The sequence below is a fragment of the Oncorhynchus keta genome, unplaced genomic scaffold (genome assembly GCF_023373465.1).
Source record: "Oncorhynchus keta strain PuntledgeMale-10-30-2019 unplaced genomic scaffold, Oket_V2 Un_scaffold_16732_pilon_pilon, whole genome shotgun sequence".
Taxonomy (NCBI): Eukaryota; Metazoa; Chordata; class Actinopteri; order Salmoniformes; family Salmonidae; genus Oncorhynchus; species Oncorhynchus keta.
In genome coordinates, this window is record NW_026290813.1 from 147,652 (window position 1) to 169,684 (window position 22,033).

Below are 22,033 nucleotides of genomic sequence, written 5' to 3' on the forward strand. Positions count from 1 at the left end.
GGTTTTCCTATGGGGACAGACAGAATAACTCGTTCAGGTTGTAGATTGCACCTTCAAACAGTAACTTTAAAACGTTTACTCTTTCACGGCAGTGCAGTTGGGTTTCCAATAGAAGTCATGTGTTACGTTGGCTACAAAGCTTTTTGGGACAGCTCTATCCCTCACTCTGGTAACTGTGTGTACAGAATAGTCTGGTAACTGTGTGTACAGAATAGTCTGGTAACTGTGTGTATATTATAGTCTGGTAACTGTGTGTATATTATAGTCTGGTAACTGTGTGTACAGAATAGTCTGGTAACTGTGTGTATATTATAGTCTGGTAACTGTGTGTATATTATAGTCTGGTAACTGTGTACAGTAGTCTGGTAAGTATATTATAGTCTGGTAACTGTGTGTACATAATAGTCTGGTAACTGTTTGTACATAATAGTCTGGTAACTGTGTGTACATAATATTCTGGTAACTGTGTGTACGAATAGTCTGGTAACTGTATGTACATAATAGTCTGGTAACTGTGTGTATATTATAGTCTGGTAACTGTGTGTATATTATAGTCTGGTAACTGTGTGTATATTATAGTCTGGTAACTGTGTGTACATTATAGTCTGGTAACTGTGTGTATATTATAGTCTGGTAACTGTGTGTACAGAATAGTCTGGTAACTGTGTGTACATAATAGTCTGGTAACTGTGTGTACATTATAGTCTGGTAACTGTGTGTACATTATAGTCTGGTAACTGTGTACATTAAAGTCTGGTAACTGTGTGTACATTATAGTCTGGTAATGTGTGTACATTAAAGTCTGGTAACTGTGTGTATATTATAGTCTAGTAACTGTGTGTACAGAATAGTCTGGTAACTGTGTGTACAGAATAGTCTGGTAACTGTGTGTACATTATAGTCTGGTAACTGTGTGTATATTATAGTCTGGTAACTGTGTGTACATTATAGTCTGGTAACTGTGTGTACAGAATAGTCTGGTAACTGTGTGTACAGAATAGTCTGGTAACTGTGTGTACATTATAGTCTGGTAACTGTGTGTATATTATAGTCTGGTAACTGTGTGTACAGAATAGTCTGGTAACTGTATGTACATAATAGTCTGGTAACTAGTGTACATTATAGTCTGGTAACTGTGTGTATATTATAGTCTGGTAACTGTGTGTATATTATAGTCTGGTAACTGTGTGTATATTATAGTCTGGTAACTGTGTGTATATTATAGTCTGGTAACTGTGTGTACAGAATAGTCTGGTAACTGTGTGTATATTATAGTCTGGTAACTGTGTGTATATTATAGTCTGGTAACTGTGTGTATATTATAGTCTGGTAACTGTGTGTATATTATAGTCTGGTAACTGTGTGTATATTATAGTCTGGTAACTGTGTGTATATTATAGTCTGGTAACTGTGTGTACAGAATAGTCTGGTAACTGTAAATGCTGTATGTTGCAGATCTGGAGTCCTTCAGTGGGAGGACGAGAGGAGGCGTGTCTGTAAGGGAAGGACAAGGAGTGGTGCTCATGTGTACTCCACCCCCTCATTCACCAGGTAAGACCCTGACCCCTAACCCTTCTCATGTATACTCCACCCCCTCATTCACCAGGTAAGACCCTGACCCCTAACCCTTCTCATGTATACTCCACCCCCTCATTCACCAGGACAAGACCCTGACCCCTAACCCTTATCATGTATACTCCACCCCCTCATTCACCAGGTATGACCCTGACCCCTGACCCCTAACCCCTAACCCTGCTCATGTATACTCCACCCCCTCATTCACCAGGTAAGACCCTGACCACTGACCCCTAACCCCCAACCCTTCTCATGTATACTCCACCCCCTCATTCACCAGGACAAGACCCTGACCCCTAACCCTTCTCATGTATACTCCACCCCCTCATTCACCAGGTAAGACCCTGACCCCTGACCCCTAACCCCTAACCCTGCTCATGTATACTCCACCCCCTCATTCACCAGGTAAGATCCTAACCCTTCTCATGTATACTCCACCCCCTCATTCACCAGGACAAGACCCTGACCCCTAACCCTTCTCATGTATACTCCACCCCCTCATTCACCAGGTATGACCCTGACCCCTGACCCCTAACCCCTAACCCTTCTCATGTGTACTCCACCCCCTCATTCACCAGGTAAGACCCTGAGACCCTGGCCCCTGACCCCTAACCCCTAACCCTGCTCATGTATACTTCACCCCCTCATTCACCAGGTATGATTATTTAGCCTCAGCATCCCAAACAGGCAGATGATGCAGGTGCATGTGTATTGTCACAAGATATCTTCATCATCACATACTGCTTTAATCAGCTATATACCAATGTAGGATCTTCATTTGAGCCAGTTTGGTACAATAGGAAAATAATCCTGCAGAAACAGGAAAGGTGAATGATCATGTGGATTATAATTCATCAACATTGTTTTAAGGGTTGATCCATTTTTTGTTAGGGAAAATCACGTCAAAAAGTGGAAATTATTAACTTTAGAAGCCTTTTTGAAACTCAAATACACAAAATAGAGATCAAATTAAGATCTTTCATCTGTTTATGGACAGCCAGGTCACTCCCTCTTCCTCTCCACTCCTTTTCCTCTCCTCTCCTCTCCTCTCCTCTCCTCTCCTCTCCTCTCCTCTCCTCTCCTCTCCTCTCCTGTCCTCTCCTCTCCTCCTCTCCTCTCCTCTCCTGTCCTCTCCTCTCCTCTCCTCTCCTCTCCTCTCCTCTCCTCTCCTCTCCTCTCTCCTTCTCCTCTCCTCTCCTCTCCTCTCCTCTCCTCTCCTCTCCTCTCCTCTCTCCTCTCTCCCTCTTCCTCTCTTCTTGTCTTCTCTCTCTCTCATCTCTCTCTCCTCTCCTCTCCTCTCCTCTCCTCTCCTCTCCTCTCCTCTCTTCTCATCTCTCTCATCTCATCTCATCTCTCTCCTCTCTCTCTCCTCTCATCTCTCTCTCTCATCTCATCTCTCTCATCTCATCTCATCTCATCTCATCTCATCTCTCTCTCTCCTCTCCTCTCATCTCATCTCATCTCATCTCATCTCATCTCATCTCTCATCTCATCTCATCTCTCTCCTCTCCTCTCCTCTCCTCTCCTCTCCTCTCCTCTCCTCTCCTCTCCTCTCCTCTTACTCTCCCTCTTCATCTCTTCTTGTCCTCTCCTCTCCTCTCCTCTCCTCTCCTCTCCTCTCCTCTCCTCTCATCTCATCTCATCTCATCTCATCTCATCTCATCTCAATCTCAATCTCCTCTCCTCTTAATCTCATCTCATCTCATCTCATCTCATCTCATCTCATCTCATCTCAATCTCCTCTCCTCTTAATCTCCTCTTACTCTCCTCTTAATCTCCTCTTAATCTCCTCTTAATCTCCTCTTAATCTCATCTCATCTCATCTCATCTCATCTCATCTCATCTCATCTCATCATCTCATCTCATCTCATCTCATCTCATCTCATCTCATCTCATCTCATCTCATCTCATCTCATCTCATCTCATCTCATCTCCTCTCCTCTCCTCTCCTCTCCTCTCCTCTCCTCTCCTCTCCCTCCTCTCCTCTCCTCTCCTCTCCTCTCCTCTCCTCTCCTCTCCTCTCCTCTCCTCTCCTCTCCTCTCCTCTCCTCTCCTCTCTCTCCTCTCCTCTCTCCTCTCCTCTCCTCTCCTCTCCTCTCCTCTCCTCTCCTCTTCCTCTCCTCTCCTCTTACTCTCCTCTTACTCTCCTCTCCTCTCCTCTTACTCTCCTCTTACTCTCCTCTTACTCTCATCTCATCTCATCTCCTAAATGCATAGACAGTAAGAAAACACAGTGGCAGAATAAATTCAACCACACCTTTATTTCATCATAAAACCAGAGAACAACATCTGTCCGGTGGAGTCCACAAAGCATATTGTATGTAACAAACAGTTACATGACCTACAGCATGGTCAAGCAAGTTCATCTTTCCATTTTTTTTTACTAAACAACTATTGATTTAGAAAACAGGAGCTGCCAGCACCATTTCAACTTCAACATTTCAACATCATCAAATCACTTATGCTTAGTTTAATAGAGTGACAACGTAAATATACCAAAAACAATTTAGTCCAATCAAATGATGTGGCTGTCCAAGGGACTGATTTATGTGTGTGTGTCTGTGAGTGCAAGTAGAAAACAAAATGTTGACACAGTACTTATAGAGAAATGCCAAATCCATCCTCCTATCTTTCATGACGGTCTATGACTCTGTCATACACTTTTAGTGTTAGTTTTAACAAGTAATATCTAACAGATTACACAACATATACAAAATACACACAAATATAAGTAGGAATGAATTAACACTATATACAGTGGCAAGAAAACGTATGTTAGCCCTTTGGAATTACCTGGATTTCTGCACACATTGGTCATAAAATTTGATCTGATATTCATCTAAGTCAAAACAATAGACAAACACAGTGTGCTTAAACTAATAACACACAAAGTATTATATTTTTCTTGTCTATATTGAATACATCATTTAAACATTCACAGTGTAGGCTGAAAAAAGCATTTGAACCCCTAGGCTAACGACTTCTCCAAAAGAAATCTCAGAAGACCTAAGATTTAGAATGGATGACTTGCATAAAGATGGAAAGGCTTACAAAAGTATATCTAAATGCCATGATGTCCATCAGTCCATCAGACCACAGTAAGACAAATGGTCTATACAGTGAGGGAAAAAAGGATTTGAACCCCTGCTGATTTTTGCCCACTGACAAAGATATGATCAGTCTATAATTGTAACGGTTTATTTGACAAAGAAATGATCAGTCTATAATTGTACCGGTTTATTTGAACAGTGAGAGACAGAATAACAACAACAATCCAGATAAACGCATGTCAAAAATGTTATGAATTGATTTGCATCTTAATGAGGGAAATAAGTATTTGACCCCCTCTCAATCAAAGATTTCTGGCTCCCAGGTGTCTTTTATACAGGTAACGAGCTGAGATTAGGAGCACGCTCTTTAAGGAAGTGCTTATAATCTCAGTTTGTTACCATGTATAAAAGACACCAGTCCACAGAAGCAATCAATCAATCTGATTCCAAACTCTCCACCATGGCAAAGACCTAAGAGCTCTCCAAGGATGTCAGGGACAAGATTGTAGACCTACACAAGGCTGGAATGGGCTACAAGACCATCACCAAGCAGCTTGGTGAGAAGGTGACAACAGTTGGTGCAATTATTCACAAATGGAAAAATCAATCTCCCTCGGGCCTGTGGCTCCATGCAAGATCTCACCTCGTGGAGTTGCAATGATCATGAGAACGGTGAGGAATCAGCCCAGAACTACAAGGGAGGATCTTGTCAATGATCTCAAGGCAGCTGGGACCCCAGTCACCAAGAAAACAATTGGTAACACACTACGCCGTGAAGGACTGAAATCCTGCAGTGCCCGCAAGGTCCCCCTGCTCAAGAAAGCACATATACATGTATGTCTGAAGTTTGCCAATGAACATCTGAATTATTCAGAGGAAAACTGGGTGAAAGTGTTGTGGTCAGATGAGACCAAAATGGAGCTCTTTGACATCAACTCAACTCACCGTGTTTGGAGGAGGAGGAATGCTGCCTGTGACCCCAGAACACCATCCCCATCGCCAAACATGTAGGTGGATACATTATGCTTTGGGTGTATTTTTCTGCTAAGGGGACAGGACAACTTCATCGCATCAAAGGGACAATGGACGGGGCCATGTACCGTCAAATCAAGGCATTGATAATGGGTCGTGGATGGGTATTCCAGCATGACAATGACCCAAAACACACGGCCAAGTCAACAAAGGAGTGGCTCAACAAGAAGCACATTAAGGTCCCGGAGTGGCCTAGCCAGTCTCCAGACCTTAATCCCATAGACAATCTGTGGAGGGAGCTGAAGATTCGAGTTGCCAAACGTCAGCCTCGAAACCTTAATGACTTGGAGAATATCTGCAAAGAGGAGTGGGACAAAATCCCTCCTGAGATGTGTGCAAACCTGGTGGCCAACTACAAGAAACGTCTGACCTCTGATTGCCAACAAGGGTTCTGCCACCAAGTACTAAGTCATGTTTTGCAGAGTGTTCAAATACTTATTTCCCTCATTAAATACAAATCAATTTCTAACATTTTTGACATGCGTTTTTCTGGATGTTTTGTTGTAATTCTGTCTCTCACTGTTCAAATAAACCTACCATTAAAGTTATAGACTGATCATTTCGTTGTCAGTGGGCAAACATACAAAATCAGCAGGGGATCAAATACTTTCTTCCCTCACTGTAAATGAAGAAAGTTCAGCACTGTTGCTAAACTCCCTAGGAGTTGCCGTCCTGCAAAGATGACTGAAAGAGCACAGCGCAGAATGCTCAATGAGGTTAAGAAGAATCCTAGAGTGTCAGCTAAAGACACACAAATCTCTGGAACATGCTAACATCTCTGTTGACGGAACTACGATAGGTAAAACACTAAGTAAGAATAGTGTTCATGGGAGGACACCACGGAAAAATCCACTGCTGTACAAAAAAAACATTACTGTCTGAAGTTTGAGAAAAGAGCACCTGAATGTTCCACAGCGCTACTGGCAAAATATTCTGTGGACAAATGAAACTAAAGTTGAGTTGTTTGGAAGGAACACACAACACTATGTGTGGAGAAAAAAAGGCACAGCACACCAACATCTAAACCTCATCCCAACTGTAAAGTATGGTGGAGGGGGCATCATGGTTTGGGGCTGTTTTGCTGCCTCAGGGCCTGGACAGCTTGTGATCATCAACAGAAAAAAATTACTTCCCAAGACATTTTGCAGGAGAATGTAAGGCTATCTGTTCGCCAATTGAAGCTCAACAGAAGTTGGGTGATGCAACAGGACAACGACACAAAACACAGAAGTAAATCAACAACAGAATGGCTTCAACAGAAGAAAATACGCCTTCTGGAGTGGCCCAGTCCTGACATCAACCCGATTTGAGATGCTGTGGCATGACCTCAAGAAAGCTGTTAACACCAGACATCCCAAGAATAGTATTGAACTGAAACAGTTTTGTAAAGAGGAATGGTCCAAAATTCCTCCGGACTGTTGTGCAGGTCTGATCCGCAACTACATAAAACGTTTGGTTGAGGTTATTGCTGCCAAAGGAGGGTCAGGATCCTCGGGTTCACAAACTTTTCCCACCCTGCACTGTGAATGTTTACACGGTGTGTTCAATAAAGACATGAAAAAGTATAATTGTTTGTGTTTTTAGTTTTAGCGGACTGTGTTATTTTATTGTTGTGACTTAAATGAAGATCAGATCAAACTGAATGACCAGTTTATGCAGAAATTCAGGTAATTCCAAAGGGTTCACATAATATCTATTGAACTGTACATACGAGCGATGTCAGAGCGGAACGGACTAAGATACAGTAGCAAAGTATAGAATACAGTATATACATATGAGATGAGTAATGCCAGATATGTAAACATTATTAAAGTGACTAGTGTTCCATTACTTAAAGTGGCCAGTGATTCCTAGTCTATGCATATAGGCAGCAGCCTCTAATGTGCTAGTGATGGATGTTTAACAGTCTGACGGCTGTCATTCAGTCTCTCGGTCCCAGCTTTGATGTACCTTTACTGACCTCGCCTTCTGGATGATAGCGGTGTGAACAGGCCGTGGCTTGGGTGGTTGATGTCCTTGATCTAAAGTAACTGCAAATGTGATTATGCACGTAATGTTTTATAATTAATGGTGCATTTTTATGGAGAAAATTATCTTCCCCAAATTTGAAACTCACGCACCGCCTGTGTATGCCAGTTACTTTTCATCTATGCATTTAAATAGCGAATGGAGGACGCTTTTGCCATGGTTAATTTTCATGCCAGCCTGGTAGGCTATACTCCTGTTGTAAAGAAAAGCAATGTGCTTAATATTAAGAAAGTTGACAAATAAATAAAGAAGGCCTAACCTATAGAACGCTGATGGGATCCTCCTCTTGTTAATAGAGGCCATCACTCTGTTTTCTTGTGCAATTGCATAGCCTATAGAAATGTTGCGCAAACATGAGCTCATGGGCTCTTATGAAGTGTTTGATTTGATTTTCGGTTACATTTGCATTGATGTCAGTAATTCGTGGGACAATAGAGTTCTGAGTACCAGACAGTTAGCCTTTTGGTAAGCTACTAATTACCATCAGCAGCATCAGAGATTGGAGAAGCCTGATTACAGTGACTAAACAGTCATGTGGAATTTAACTGTGGTTAGGACTTGTGACCGCTGGTGTGGCAGTAATACGGTCACCATAACAACCCTAAACTCAACGTTGATTGGCTATTATTATTATATATTTTTTTATCAAGGGATGCCAAATGCTCGCTGGCTTCCCTTGCATTCAATGTTACAGCGGAAAAAAGTTCATATGTTTGATCAGACAACATCAGATAGATAGGCTACACTTAAGGAGAGAGAGGTGCACTGTTTTGCTCAGATGCTTTCTTCAGTGGGATACATTCAGCCTCTTGTGAATTGAAGGAAAATTATGAAACACAGAGAGACGAAAGATCGTTTATTTTATGTTTTTTTATTTTATTTTTGGAATCCATGGATACACACGACTGCTCTCCTCTCCCTTCCTCTCTTCTCCTCAACTCTCTCTTTCCACCTCCCCCATCCCCTCCTCCATGCCTCTATACCTCCATGCCAGAATGCATGTCATGGTGGAGAGGGGAGAAATCAGCCACTGCACAGATGTTCACTGAGAGAAAAAAAGATTGAAAACAGTTTGAACACAGTATGATGAATAAGTCAACGTCTAGGTCTATAGAGCTAAAGACTTCTCCTTGATGCCTCTGAGTGTTCAGCAGGACTTCTCCTTGATGGCTCTGAGTGTTCAGCAGGACTTTCCCTTCATGGCTCCGAGTGTTCAGCAGGACTTCTCCTTCATGGCTCTGAGTGTTCAGCAAGACTTCTCCTTCATGGCTCTGAGTGTTCAGCAGGACATCTCCTTGATGGCTCTGAGTGTTCAGCAGAACCTCTCCTTGATGGCTCTGAGTGTTCAGCAAGACTTCTCCTTCATGGCTCTGAGTGTTCAGCAGGACTTCTCCTTCATGGCTCTGAGTGTTCAGCAGGACATCTCCTTGATGGCTCTGAGTGTTCCGCAGGACTTCTCCTTCATAGCTCTGAATGTTCAGAACGACTTCTCCTTCATGGCTCTGAGTGTTCAGCAAGACTTCTCCTTCATGGCTCTGAGTGTTCAGCAGGACATCTCCTTGATGGCTCTGAGTGTTCAGCAGGACATCTCCTTGATGGCTCTGAGTGTTCAGCAGAACCTCTCCTTGATGGCTCTGAGTGTTCAGCAGGACTTCTCCTTCATAGCTCTGAATGTTCAGAATGACTTCTCCCTCATGGCTCTGAGTGTTCAGCAAGACTTCTCCTTCATGGCTCTGAGTGTTCAGCAGGACATCTCCTTGATGGCTCTGAGTGTTCAGCAGGACTTCTCCTTCATAGCTCTGAATGTTCAGAATGACTTCTCCCTCATGGCTCTGAGTGTTCAGCAGGACATCTCCTTGATGGCTCTGAGTGTTCAGCAGGACTTCTCCTTCATGGCTCTAAGTGTTCAGAATGACTTCTCCTTCATAGCTCTGAATGTTCAGAATGACTTCTCCCTCATGGCTCTGAGTGTTCAGCAGGACTTCTCCTTCATGGCTCTAAGTGTTCAGCAGGACTTCTCCTTCATAGCTCTGAATGTTCAGAATGACTTCTCCCTCATGGCTCTGAGTGTTCAGCAGGACTTCTCCTTCATGGCTCTGAGTGTTCAGCAGGACTTCTCCTTCATAGCTCTGAATGTTCAGAATGACTTCTCCCTCATGGCTCTGAGTGTTCAGCAGGACTTCTCCTTCATGGCTCTGAGTGTTCAGCAGGACTTCTCCTTCATAGCTCTGAATGTTCAGAATGACTTCTCCCTCATGGCTCTGAGTGTTCAGCAGGACATCTCCTTGATGGCTCTGAGTGTTCAGCAGGACTTCTCCTTCATGGCTCTAAGTGTTCAGCAGGACTTCTCCTTCATAGCTCTGAATGTTCAGAATGACTTCTCCCTCATGGCTCTGAGTGTTCAGCAGGACTTCTCCTTGATGGCTCTGAGTGTTCAGCAGGACTTCTCCTTCATGGCTCTGAGTGTTCAGCAGGACTTCTCCTTCATAGTTCTGAATGTTCAGAATGACTTCTCCCTCATGGCTCTGAGTGTTCAGAATGACTTCTCCTTCATGGCTCTGAGTGTTCAGCAGGACTTCTCCTTCATGGCTCTGAGTGTTCAGAATGACTTCTCCTTCATGGCTCTGAATGTTCAGCAGGACTTCTCCTTCATGGCTCTGAATGTTCAGAATGACTTCTCCTTCATGGCTCTGAGTGTTCAGAATGACTTCTCCTTGATGGCTCTGAGTGTTCAGCAGGACTTCTCCTTCATGGCTCTGAATGTTCAGAATGACTTCTCCCTCATGGCTCTGAGTGTTCAGCAGGACTTCTCCTTCATGGCTCTGAATGTTCAGAATGACTTCTCCCTCATGGCTCTGAGTGTTCAGAATGACTTCTCCTTCATGGCTCTGAATGTTCAGAATGACTTCTCCCTCATGGCTCTGAGTGTTCAGAATGACTTCTCCTTCATGGCTCTGAATGTTCAGAATGACTTCTCCTTCATGGCTCTGAATGTTCAGAATGACTTCTCCCTCATGGCTCTGAGTGTTCAGCAGGACTTCTCCTTCATGGCTCTGAATGTTCAGAATGAATTCTCCCTCATGGCTCTGAGTGTTCAGCAGGACTTCTCCTTCATGGCTCTGAATGTTCAGAATGACTTCTCCCTCATGGCTCTGAGTGTTCAGCAGGACTTCTCCTTCATGGCTCTGAGTGTTCAGCAGGACTTCTCCTTCATGGCTCTGAGTGTTCAGAATGACTTCTCCTCATGGCTCTGAGTGTTCAGAATGACTTCTCCCTCATGGCCTCAGTGTTGGCTCTGAGTGTTCAGCAGGACTTCTCCTTCATGGCTCTGAGTGTTCAGCAAGACTTCTCCTTCATGGCTCTGAGTGTTCAGAATGACTTCTCCCTCATGGCTCTGAGTGTTCAGAATGACTTCTCCCTCATGGCTCTGAGTGTTCAGCAGGACTTCTCCTTCATGGCTCTGAGTGTTCAGCAGGACTTCTCCTTCATGGCTCTGAGTGTTCAGCAAGACTTCTCCTTCATGGCTCTGAGTGTTCAGCAGGACTTCTCCTTCATGGCTCTGAGTGTTCAGAATGACTTCTCCCTCATGGCTCTGAGTGTTCAGCAGGACTTCTCCTTCATGGCTCTGAGTGTTCAGCAGGACTTCTCCTTCATGGCTCTGAGTGTTCAGCAGGACTTCTCCTTGATGGCTCTGAGTGTTCAGCAGGACTTCTCCTTCATAGCTCTGAATGTTCAGAATGACTTCTCCCTCATGGCTCTGAGTGTTCAGCAGGACATCTCCTTGATGGCTCTGAGTGTTCAGCAGGACTTCTCCTTCATGGCTCTGAGTGTTCAGAATGACTTCTCCTTCATAGCTCTGAGTGTTCAGCAGGACTTCTCCTTCATGGCTCTGAGTGTTCAGAATGACTTCTCCTTCATGGCTCTGAATGTTCAGCAGGACTTCTCCTTCATGGCTCTGAATGTTCAGAATGACTTCTCCTTCATGGCTCTGAGTGTTCAGAATGACTTCTCCTTGATGGCTCTGAGTGTTCAGCAGGACTTCTCCTTCATGGCTCTGAATGTTCAGAATGACTTCTCCCTCATGGCTCTGAGTGTTCAGCAGGACTTCTCCTTCATGGCTCTGAATGTTCAGAATGACTTCTCCCTCATGGCTCTGAGTGTTCAGAATGACTTCTCCTTCATGGCTCTGAATGTTCAGAATGACTTCTCCCTCATGGCTCTGAGTGTTCAGCAGGACTTCTCCTTCATGGCTCTGAATGTTCAGAATGACTTCTCCCTCATGGCTCTGAGTGTTCAGCAGGACTTCTCCTTCATGGCTCTGAATGTTCAGAATGACTTCTCCCTCATGGCTCTGAGTGTTCAGCAGGACTTCTCCTTCATGGCTCTGAGTGTTCAGCAGGACTTCTCCTTCATGGCTCTGAGTGTTCAGAATGACTTCTCCCTCATGGCTCTGAGTGTTCAGAATGACTTCTCCCTCATGGCTCTGAGTGTTCAGCAGGACTTCTCCTTCATGGCTCTGAGTGTTCAGCAGGACTTCTCCTTCATGGCTCTGAGTGTTCAGCAAGACTTCTCCTTCATGGCTCTGAGTGTTCAGCAGGACTTCTCCTTCATGGCTCTGAGTGTTCAGCAGGACTTCTCCTTCATGGCTCTGAGTGTTCAGCAGGACTTCTCCTTCATGGCTCTGAGTGTTCAGAATGACTTCTCCTTCATGGCTCTGAGTGTTCAGCAGAACTTCTCCTTCATGGCTCTGAGTGTTCAGCAGGACTTCTCCTTGATGGCTCTGAGTGTTCAGCAGGACTTCTCCTTCATGGCTCTGAGTGTTCAGAATGACTTCTCCCTCATGGCTCTGAGTGTTCAGCAGGACTTCTCCCTCATGGCTCTGAGTGTTTATATCTGTGCTAAACAATGATTTGGCCTGCCAGGTTGTAAAAGGAGATCTATTATGTCATGTCCGTTAGAGCCTATTTACTCACTCAGAAAATGGCTGTGTTCCAAATGGCATCATATTCCCTTCATAGTGTATGACTTTTGACTATGGCCCATAAGGCTCTTTTCAAAAGTAGTGTACTACTGTATATAGGGAATATGGTGCCATTTGGAACACAGAACAGGAGTATAAAAATGGAGTAGGATTGTCGGAAGTGCAATCAGGCATGAGTGCTTCTACATCTGCATTGCTTGCTGTTTGGGGTTTCAGCCTGTGTTTCTGCTGTTTAGGGTTTTAGGCTGGGTTTCTGCTGTTTGGGGTTTGAGGCTGTGTTTCGGTTTGAGGCTGTGTTTCTGCTGTTTGGGGTTTGAGGCTGTGTTTCTGCTGTTTGGGGTTTGAGGCTGTGTTTCTGCTGTTTGGGGTTTGAGGCTGTGTTTCTGCTGTTTGGGGTTTGAGGCTGTGTTTCTGCTGTTTGGGGTTTGAGGCTGTGTTTCTGCTGTTTGGGGTTTTAGGCTGGGTTTCTGCTGTTTGGGGTTTTAGGCTGTGTTTCTGCTGTTTGGGGTTTTAGGCTGTGTTTCTGCTGTTTGGGGTTTTAGGCTGTGTTTCTGCTGTTTGGGGTTTGAGGCTGGGTTTCTGCTGTTTGGGGTTTTAGGCTGTGTTTCTGCTGTTTGGGGTTTGAGGCTGTGTTTCTGCTGTTTGGGGTTTGAGGCTGTGTTTCTGCTGTTTGGGGTTTGAGGCTGTGTTTCTGCTGTTTGGGGTTTGAGGCTGTGTTTCTGCTGTTTGGGGTTTGAGGCTGTGTTTCTGCTGTTTGGGGTTTGAGGCTGTGTTTCTGCTGTTTGGGGTTTGAGGCTGTGTTTCTGCTGTTTGGGGTTTGAGGCTGTGTTTCTGCTGTTTGGGGTTTGAGGCTGTGTTTCTGCTGTTTGGGGTTTGAGGCTGTGTTTCTGCTGTTTGGGGTTTGAGGCTGTGTTTTCTGTTTGGGGTTTTATGCTGGGTTTCTGAACTTTAGGTTTTAGGCTGTGTTTCTGCTGTTTGGGGTTTGAGGCTGTGTTTCTGCTGTTTGGGGTTTGAGGCTGTGTTTCTGCTGTTTAGGATTTTAGGCTGCGTTTCTGCTCTTTGCGGTTTTGGGCTGGGTTTCTGCTATTTAGGTTTAAGGCTGGGATTCTGATCTTTAGGTTTGAGGCTGTGTTTCTGCTGTTTGGGGTTTGAGGCTGTGTTTCTGCTGTTTGGGGTTTGAGGCTGTGTTTCTGATCGTTAGGTTTTAGGCTGTGTTTCTGCTGTTTGGGGTTTTAGGCTGTGTTTCTGCTGTTTGGGGTTTTAGGCTGGGTTTCTGCTGTTTGGGGTTTTAGGCTGGGTTTCTGCTGTTTGGGGTTTTAGGCTGCGTTTCTGGTCTTTGGGGTTTTAGACTGTTTCTGCTGTTTTGGTTTTAGGCTGGGTTTCTGCTGTTTGGGGTTTTCTGCTGTGTTTCTGCTGTTTGGGGTTTTAGGCTGCGTTTCTGGTCTTTGGGGTTTTAGACTGTTTCTGCTGTTTTGGTTTTAGGCTGGGTTTCTGCTGTTTGGGGTTTTAGGCTGGGTTTCTGCTGTTTGGGGTTTTCGACTGTGTTTCTGCTGTTTGGGGTTTTCAGCTGTGTTTCTGCTGTTTGGGGTTTTCGGCTGGGTTTCTGCTGTTTGGGGTTTTAGGCTGGGTTTCTGCTGTTTAGGTTTTAGGCTGGGTTTCTGGTCTTTGGGGTTTTAGACTGTTTCTGCTGTTTTGGTTTTTCGGCTGGGTTTCTGCTGTTTAGGTTTTAGGCTGGGTTTCTGCTGTTTAGGTTTTAGGCTGGGTTTCTGCTGTTTAGGTTTTTGGCTGGGTTTCTGCTGTTTAGGTTTTAGGCTGGGTTTCTGCTGTTTAGGTTTTAGGCTGGGTTTCTGCTGTTTAGGTTTTTGGCTGGGTTTCTGCTGTTTGGGGTTTTATGCTGGGTTTCTGATCTTTAGGTTTTAGGCTGGGTTTCTGCTGTTTGGGGTTTTAGGCTGGGTTTCTGCTGTTTGGGGTTTTAGGCTGGGTTTCTGCTGTTTGGGGTTTTAGGCTGGGTTTCTGCTGTTTGGGGTTTTAGGCTGGGTTTCTGCTGTTTGGGGTTTTAGGCTGTGTTTCTGCTGTTTGGGGTTTTAGGCTGTGTTTCTGCTGTTTGGGGTTTTAGGCTGGGTTTCTGCTGTTTGGGGTTTTAGGCTGGGTTTCTGCTGTTTGGGGTTTTAGGCTGGGTTTCTGCTGTTTGGGGTTTTAGGCTGGGTTTCTGCTGTTTGGGGTTTTAGGCTGGGTTTCTGCTGTTTAGGTTTTAGGCTGTGTTTCTGCTGTTTAGGTTTTAGGCTGGGTTTCTGCTGTTTAGGTTTTTGGCTGGGTTTCTGCTGTTTGGGGTTTTATGCTGGGTTTCTGATCTTTAGGTTTTAGGCTGGGTTTCTGCTGTTTGGGGTTTTAGGCTGGGTTTCTGCTGTTTGGGGTTTTAGGCTGGGTTTCTGCTGTTTAGGTTTTAGGCTGTGTTTCTGCTGTTTGGGGTTTTAGGCTGTGTTTCTGCTGTTTGGGGTTTTAGGCTGGGTTTCTGCTGTTTGGGGTTTTAGGCTGGGTTTCTGCTGTTTGGGGTTTTAGGCTGTGTTTCTGCTGTTTGGGGTTTTAGGCTGGGTTTCTGCTGTTTAGGTTTTCGGCTGTGTTTCTGCTGTTTGGGGTTTTAGGCTGTGTTTCTGCTGTTTAGGGTTTTAGGCTGGGTTTCTGCTGTTTGGGGTTTTAGGCTGTGTTTCTGCTGTTTAGGGTTTTAGGCTGCGTTTCTGCTGTTTGGGGTTTTAGGCTGGGGTTCTGCTGTTTAGGTTTTAGGCTGGGTTTCTGCTGTTTAGGTTTTAGGCTGGGTTTCTGATCTTTAGGTTTTAGGCTGTGTTTCTGCTGTTTGGGGTTTGAGGCTGTGTTTCTGATCTTTAGGTTTTAGGCTGGGTTTCTGCTGTTTAGGTTTTAGGCTGGGTTTCTGCTGTTTAGGTTTTAGGCTGGGTTTCTGCTGTTTAGGTTTTAGGCTGGGTTTCTGCTGTTTAGGTTTTAGGCTGGGTTTCTGCTGTTTGGGGTTTTAGGCTGGGTTTCTGCTGTTTGGGGTTTCATGCTGGGTTTCTGATCTTTAGGTTTTAGGCTGGGTTTCTGCTGTTTGGGGTTTTAGGCTGGGTTTCTGCTGTTTGGGGTTTTAGGCTGGGTTTCTGCTGTTTGGGGTTTTAGGCTGGGTTTCTGCTGTTTGGGGTTTTAGGCTGCGTTTCTGGTCTTTGGGGTTTTAGACTGGGTTTCTGCTGTTTGGGGTTTTAGGCTGGGTTTCTGCTGTTTGGGGTTTTAGGCTGCGTTTCTGCTGTTTGGGGTTTTAGGCTGGGTTTCTGCTGTTTGGGGTTTTAGGCTGCGTTTCTGCTGTTTGGGGTTTTAGGCTGGGTTTCTGCTGTTTGGGGTTTGAGGCTGTGTTTCTGCTGTTTTGGTTTTATGCTGGGTTTCTGATCTTTAGGTTTTAGGCTGGGTTTCTGCTGTTTGGGGTTTTAGGCTGCGTTTCTGCTGTTTGGGGTTTGAGGCTGTGTTTCTGCTGTTTTGGTTTTAGGCTGGGTTTCTGCTGTTTGGGGTTTTAGGCTGTGTTTCTGCTGTTTTGGTTTTAGGCTGGGTTTCTGCTGTTTGGGGTTTTAGGCTGCGTTTCTGCTGTTTGGGGTTTTAGGCTGGGTTTCTGCTGTTTGGGGTTTTATGCTGTGTTTCTGCTGTTTGGGGTTTTAGGCTGGGTTTCTGCTGTTTGGGGTTTTCGGCTGCGTTTCTGCTGTTTAGGTTTTAGGCTGGGTTTCTGCTGTTTAGGTTTTAGGCTGGGTTTCTGCTGTTTAGGTTTTAGGCTGGGTTTCTGCTGTTTAGGTTTTAGGCTGGGTTTCTGCTGTTTGGGGTTTTAGGCTGGGTTTCTGCTGTTTGGGGTTTCATGCTGGGTTTCTGATCTTTAGGTTTTAGGCTGGGTTTCTGCTGTTTGGGGTTTTAGGCTGTGTTTCTGCTGTTTTGGTTTTAGGCTGGGTTTCTGCTGTTTGGGGTTTTAGGCTGCGTTTCTGCTGTTTGGGGTTTTAGGCTGGGTTTCTGCTGTTTGGGGTTTTATGCTGTGTTTCTGCTGTTTGGGGTTTTAGGCTGTGTTTCTGCTGTTTGGGGTTTTCGGCTGCGTTTCTGCTGTTTAGGTTTTAGGCTGGGTTTCTGCTGTTTGGGTTTTAGGCTGGGTTTCTGCTGTTTAGGTTTTAGGCTGGGTTTCTGCTGTTTAGGTTTTAGGCTGGGTTTCTGCTGTTTGGGGTTTTAGGCTGGGTTTCTGCTGTTTGGGGTTTCATGCTGGGTTTCTGATATTTAGGTTTTAGGCTGGGTTTCTGCTGTTTGGGGTTTTAGGCTGGGTTTCTGCTGTTTGGGGTTTTAGGCTGGGTTTCTGCTGTTTGGGGTTTTAGGCTGGGTTTCTGCTGTTTGGGGTTTTAGGCTGGGTTTTCTGGTCTTTGGGGTTTTTTTGGGGTTTTAGGCTGGGTTTCTGCTGTTTGGGGTTTTAGGCTGTTTGGGGTTTTGGGTTTCTGCTGTTTGGGGTTTTAGGCTGCGTTTCTGCTGTTTGGGGTTTTAGGCTGGGTTTCTGCTGTTTGGGGTTTTAAAATCAAATCAAATCAAATCAAATTTATTTATATAGCCCTTCGTACATCAGCTGATATCTCAAAGTGCTGTACAGAAACCCAGCCTAAAACCCCAAACAGGCAATGCAGGTGTAAAAGCACGGTGGCTGAAAAACTCCTAGAAAGGCCAAAACCTAGGAAGAAACCTTTAGGAACTGCTATGTGGGGTTTCTCTTCTGGCTGTGCCGGGTAGAGATTATAACAGAACATGACCAAGATGTTCAAATGTTCATAAATGACCAGCATGGGGTTAAGGCAGAACAGTTGAAACTGGGCAGCAGCAGTCAGGTGGAATGGGGACAGCAAGGAGCCATCATGTCAGGTAGTCCTGGGGCACTGTCCTAGGGCTCAGGTCCTCCGAGAGAGAGAGAGAAAGAAAGAGAGAATTTCTGCATATTTGGGGTTTTAGTCCTCTTTTGGCTTGCCGGGTGGAGATTATAACAGAACGTGGCCAAGATGTTCAAATGTTCATAAATGACCAGCATGGTTGAATAATAGTAAGGCAGAACAGTTTTGAAACTGGAGCAGGAGCATGGCCAGGTGGGGGGAGGCAAGGGCCTTCATGTCAGGTAGTCCTGGGGCACGGTCCTAGGGCTCAGGTTTCAGTTGAAACTGGAGCAGGAGCATGGCCAGGTGGACTGGGGGCAAGGAGTCCTCTGTCAGGTAGTCCTGGGACATGGTCCTAGGGCTCAGGTCCTCCGAGAGAAGAAAGAAAGAGAGAAGGAGAGAATTAGAGCTGCACACTTTTCACACAGGACACCGAATAGGACAGGAGTTACTCCAGATATAACAAACTGTTTTAGCCCCTGTGACACAAACTTCTGCAGCATAAATACTGGAGGCTGAGACAGGAGGGGTCAGGAGACACTGTGGCCCCATCCGAGGACACCCCGGACAGGGCCAAACAGGAAGGATATAACCCCACCCACTTTCAAAGCACATCCCCAGGTTTTAGAGGGATATCTTCAACCACCAACTTACCATCCTGAGACAAGGCCGAGTATAGCCCACAAAGATCTTTAGGCAAGGGGGGTTTCTGCAGACAGGCCGACCACAACAGTGGTCAACCCACCCAGGTGGCACCCCCAGGGACGGCACGTTTAGAGCCCCAGGCCAGTGTTTCAGCCCTGTTTAGGGTTAGAGGCAGAGAATCCCAGTGGAAAGAGGGGGGCCAGGCAGAGACAGCAAGGGGTTTCTGCTCCAGTTTGGGGTTCACCTTCCCACTCCTGGGCCAGACTACACTCAATCATATGACCCACTGAAGAGATGAGTCTTCAGTAAAGACTTAAAGGTTGAGGGTTTTGCGTTTCTGACATGGTTAGGCAGGTTTTAAAAATGGAGCTCTATAGTTTGGAAAGCCCTGCCTCCAGCTGTTTCTTAGAAATTTAGGGACAATTAGGAGGCCTGCGTCTTGTCTTTGTTTTAGACGTGTAGGTTTCTGCAGGACCAAATCAGAGAGGTAGGTAGGAGCAAGCCCATGTAATGCTTTTAGGTTAGCAGTAAAACGTTTGAAATCAGTTTGTTTTGACAGGAAGCCAGTGTTGGAGGCTAGCACTGGAGTAATATGATCAAATTTTTTGGTTCTAGTCAGGTTTCTAGCTGTATTTAGTAACTGAAGTTTATTTAGTGCTTTATGGTAGCCGGAAAATAGAGCATTGCAGTAGTCTAACCTAGGTGACAAAAGCATGGATTAATTTTTCTGCATCATTTTTGGACAGAAAGTTTCTGATTTTTGCAATGTTTGTAGATGGAAAAAAGCTGTCCTCGAAATGGTCTTGATGGTTCTTCAAAAGAGAGATCAGGGTCCAGAGTAACGCCGAGGTCCTTCACAGTTTTATTTGAGACGACTGTACAACCATTAAGATTTTGTCAGATTCAACAGAAGATCTCTTTGTTTCTTGGGACCTAGAACAAGCATCTCTGTTTTGGGGTTTAATAGTAGAAAGTTTGCAGCCATCCACTTTTATGTCTGAAACACATGTTTCTGCGAGGGTTTGGGGTTTCACCATGTTTCATTGAAATGTACAGCTGTGTGTCATCCGCATAGCAGTGAAATTTTACATTATGTTTTAGAATAACATCCCCAAGAGGTAAAATATATAGTGAAAACAATAATAGTGGTCCTAAAACAGAACCTTGAGGAACACCGAAATGTACAGTTGATTTGTCAGAGGACAAACCATTCACAGAGACAAACTGATATCTTTCCGACAGATAAGGTTCTAAACCAGGCCAGAACTTGTTTGGGGACCAATTTGGGTTTCCAATCTTCCAAAGAATGTGGTGATCGATGGTATCAAAAGCAGCACTGGGGTTTAGAGCACGAGGACAGATGCAGAGCCTAGGTCCGATGCCATTAAAATGTCATTTACCACCTTCACAAGTGCCGTCTCAGTGCTATGATGGGGTCTAAAACCAGACTGAAGCATTTCGTATGCATTGTTTGTCTTCAGGAAGGCTGTGAGTTTCTGCAACAGCCTTTCTAAAATCTTTGAGAGGAATGGAAGTTTTCGATATAGGCCGATAGTTTTTATATTTTCTGGGTCAAGGTTTGGCTTTTCAAGAGAGGCTTTATTACTGCCACTTTTAGTGAGTTTGGTACACATCCAGTGGATAGAGAGCCGTTTATTATGTTCAACATAGGAGGGCCAAGCACAGGAAGCAGCTCTTTCAGTAGTTTAGTTGGAATAGGGTCCAGTATACAGCTTGAAGGTTTAGAGGCCATGATTATTTTCATCATTGTGTCAAGAGATATAGTACTAAAGGCTGGCGTCTCTCTTGATCCTAGGTCCTGGCAGAGTTGTGCAGACTCAGGACAACTGAGGTTTGGAGGAATACGCAGGTTTAAAGGCTGAGTCCGTTTTGCTTTCTAATAATCATAATCTTTTCCTCAAAGAAGTTCATGAATTTATCACTGCTAAAGTGAAAGTCATCCTCTCTTGGGGAATGCTGCTTTTAGTTAGCTTTGCCACAGTATCAAAAAGGAATTTCGGATTGTTCTTATTTTCCTCAATTAAGTTAGAAAAATAGGACGATCGAGCAGCAGTAAGGGCTCTTCGGTACTGCACGGTTCCGTCCTTCCAAGCTAGTCGGAAGACTTCCAGTTTGGTGTGGCGCCATTTCCGTTCCAATTTTCTGGAAGCTTGCTTCAGAGCTCGGGTATTTTCTGTGTACCAGGGAGCTAGTTTCTTATGAGACATTTTTTTAGTTTTTGGTGCAACTGCATCTGGGTTTCTGATCAAGGTTAAATTGAGATCCTCAGTTAGGTGGTTAACGGATTTTTGTCCTCTGGCGTCCTTGGGTAGGCAGAGGGAGTCTTGAGGCATGGAATCTTTGTGTTGTCTGTGAATTTATAGCACGACTTTTGATGTTCCTTGGTTGGGGTCTGAGCAGATTATTTGCTGCAATTTGGTTTAATAAAATGGTGGTCCGATAGTCCAGGATTATGAGGAAAAACATTAAGATCCACAACATTTATTCCATGGGACAAAACTAGGTCCAGCGTATGACTGTGACAGTGAGTGGGTCCAGAGACATGTTGGACAAAACCCACTGAGTCGATGATGGCTCCAAAAGCCTTTTGAGTGGGTCTGTGGACTTTTCCATGTGAATATTAAAGTCACCAAAGATTAGAATATTATCTGCAATGACTACAAGGTCTGATAGGGTTTCAGGGAACTCAGTTTCTGCTGTATATGGCCCAGGAGGCCTGTAAACAGTAGCTATAAAAAGTGATTGAGTAGGCTGCATAGATTTCATGACTAGAAGCTCAAAAGACGAAAACGTCATTTTTTTTTTTTTTTTGAAATTTGCTATCATAAATGTTAGCAACACCTCTGTTTGGGGATGCACGGGGATATGGTCACTAGTGTAGCCAGGAGGTGAGGCCTCATTTAACACAGTAAATTCATCAGGCTTAAGCCATGTTTTCAGGCCAATCACATCAAGATTATGATCAGTGATTAGTTCATTGACTATAATTGCCTTTGAGGCTGGGATCTAACATTAAGTAGCCCTATTTTGAGATGTGAGGTATCATGATCTCTTTCAGTAATGACAGGAATGGAGGTGGTCTTTATCCTAGTGAGATAAGGCGAACACCGCCATGTTTAGTTTTGCCCAACCTAGGTTGAGGCACAGACACGGTCTCAATGGTGATGCTGGCTTTACACTGACTATGGGTGGCAGACTCCACTATGCTGGCAGGCTGGCTAATAGCCTGCTGCCTGGCCTCTATTTCATTGTGGAGCTTGAGGAGTTAGAGCCCTGTCTATGTTGGCAGATAAGATGAGAGCACCCCTCCAGCTAGGATGGAGGTTTCAGGCAGGTCAGGCTTGGTCCTGTTTGTGGGTGAGTTTTAGGCTGGGTTATCTACAAATTCTATCTTTTGGGAGGGGCAGAAAACAGTTTTCAACCAGCGATTGAGTTGTGAGACTCTGCTTAGAGCTCATCACTCCCCCTAACTGGGAGGGGGCCAGAGTTTTAGGCTGGACACATCTTTCTAGCTGATATGCACGCAGAAGCTATGTTTGGTTTTATGCTGGGTTTCTGATCTTTAGGTTTTAGGCTGGGTTTCTGCTGTTTGGGGTTTTAGGCTGGGTTTCTGCTGTTTGGGGTTTGAGGCTGTGTTTCTGCTGTTTTGGTTTTAGGCTGGGTTTCTGCTGTTTGGGGTTTTAGGCTGTGTTTCTGCTGTTTTGGTTTTAGGCTGGGTTTCTGCTGTTTGGGGTTTTAGGCTGCGTTTCTGCTGTTTGGGGTTTTAGGCTGGGTTTCTGCTG

At 44.8% G+C, this 22,033-nt stretch overlaps 1 protein-coding gene across 1 annotated transcript in view; it reads left to right on the forward strand.

Annotated features, from left to right (window-relative positions):
• Positions 1-22,033, forward strand: part of LOC127927650 (contactin-5-like) — a 214,649-nt gene that overhangs the window by 110,563 nt on the left and 82,053 nt on the right. The window contains exon 4 of the mRNA XM_052514261.1: positions 1,456-1,551. Coding sequence (XP_052370221.1) covers positions 1,456-1,551 — 96 coding nt within the window. The remainder of the gene's footprint in view (positions 1-1,455; positions 1,552-22,033) is intronic.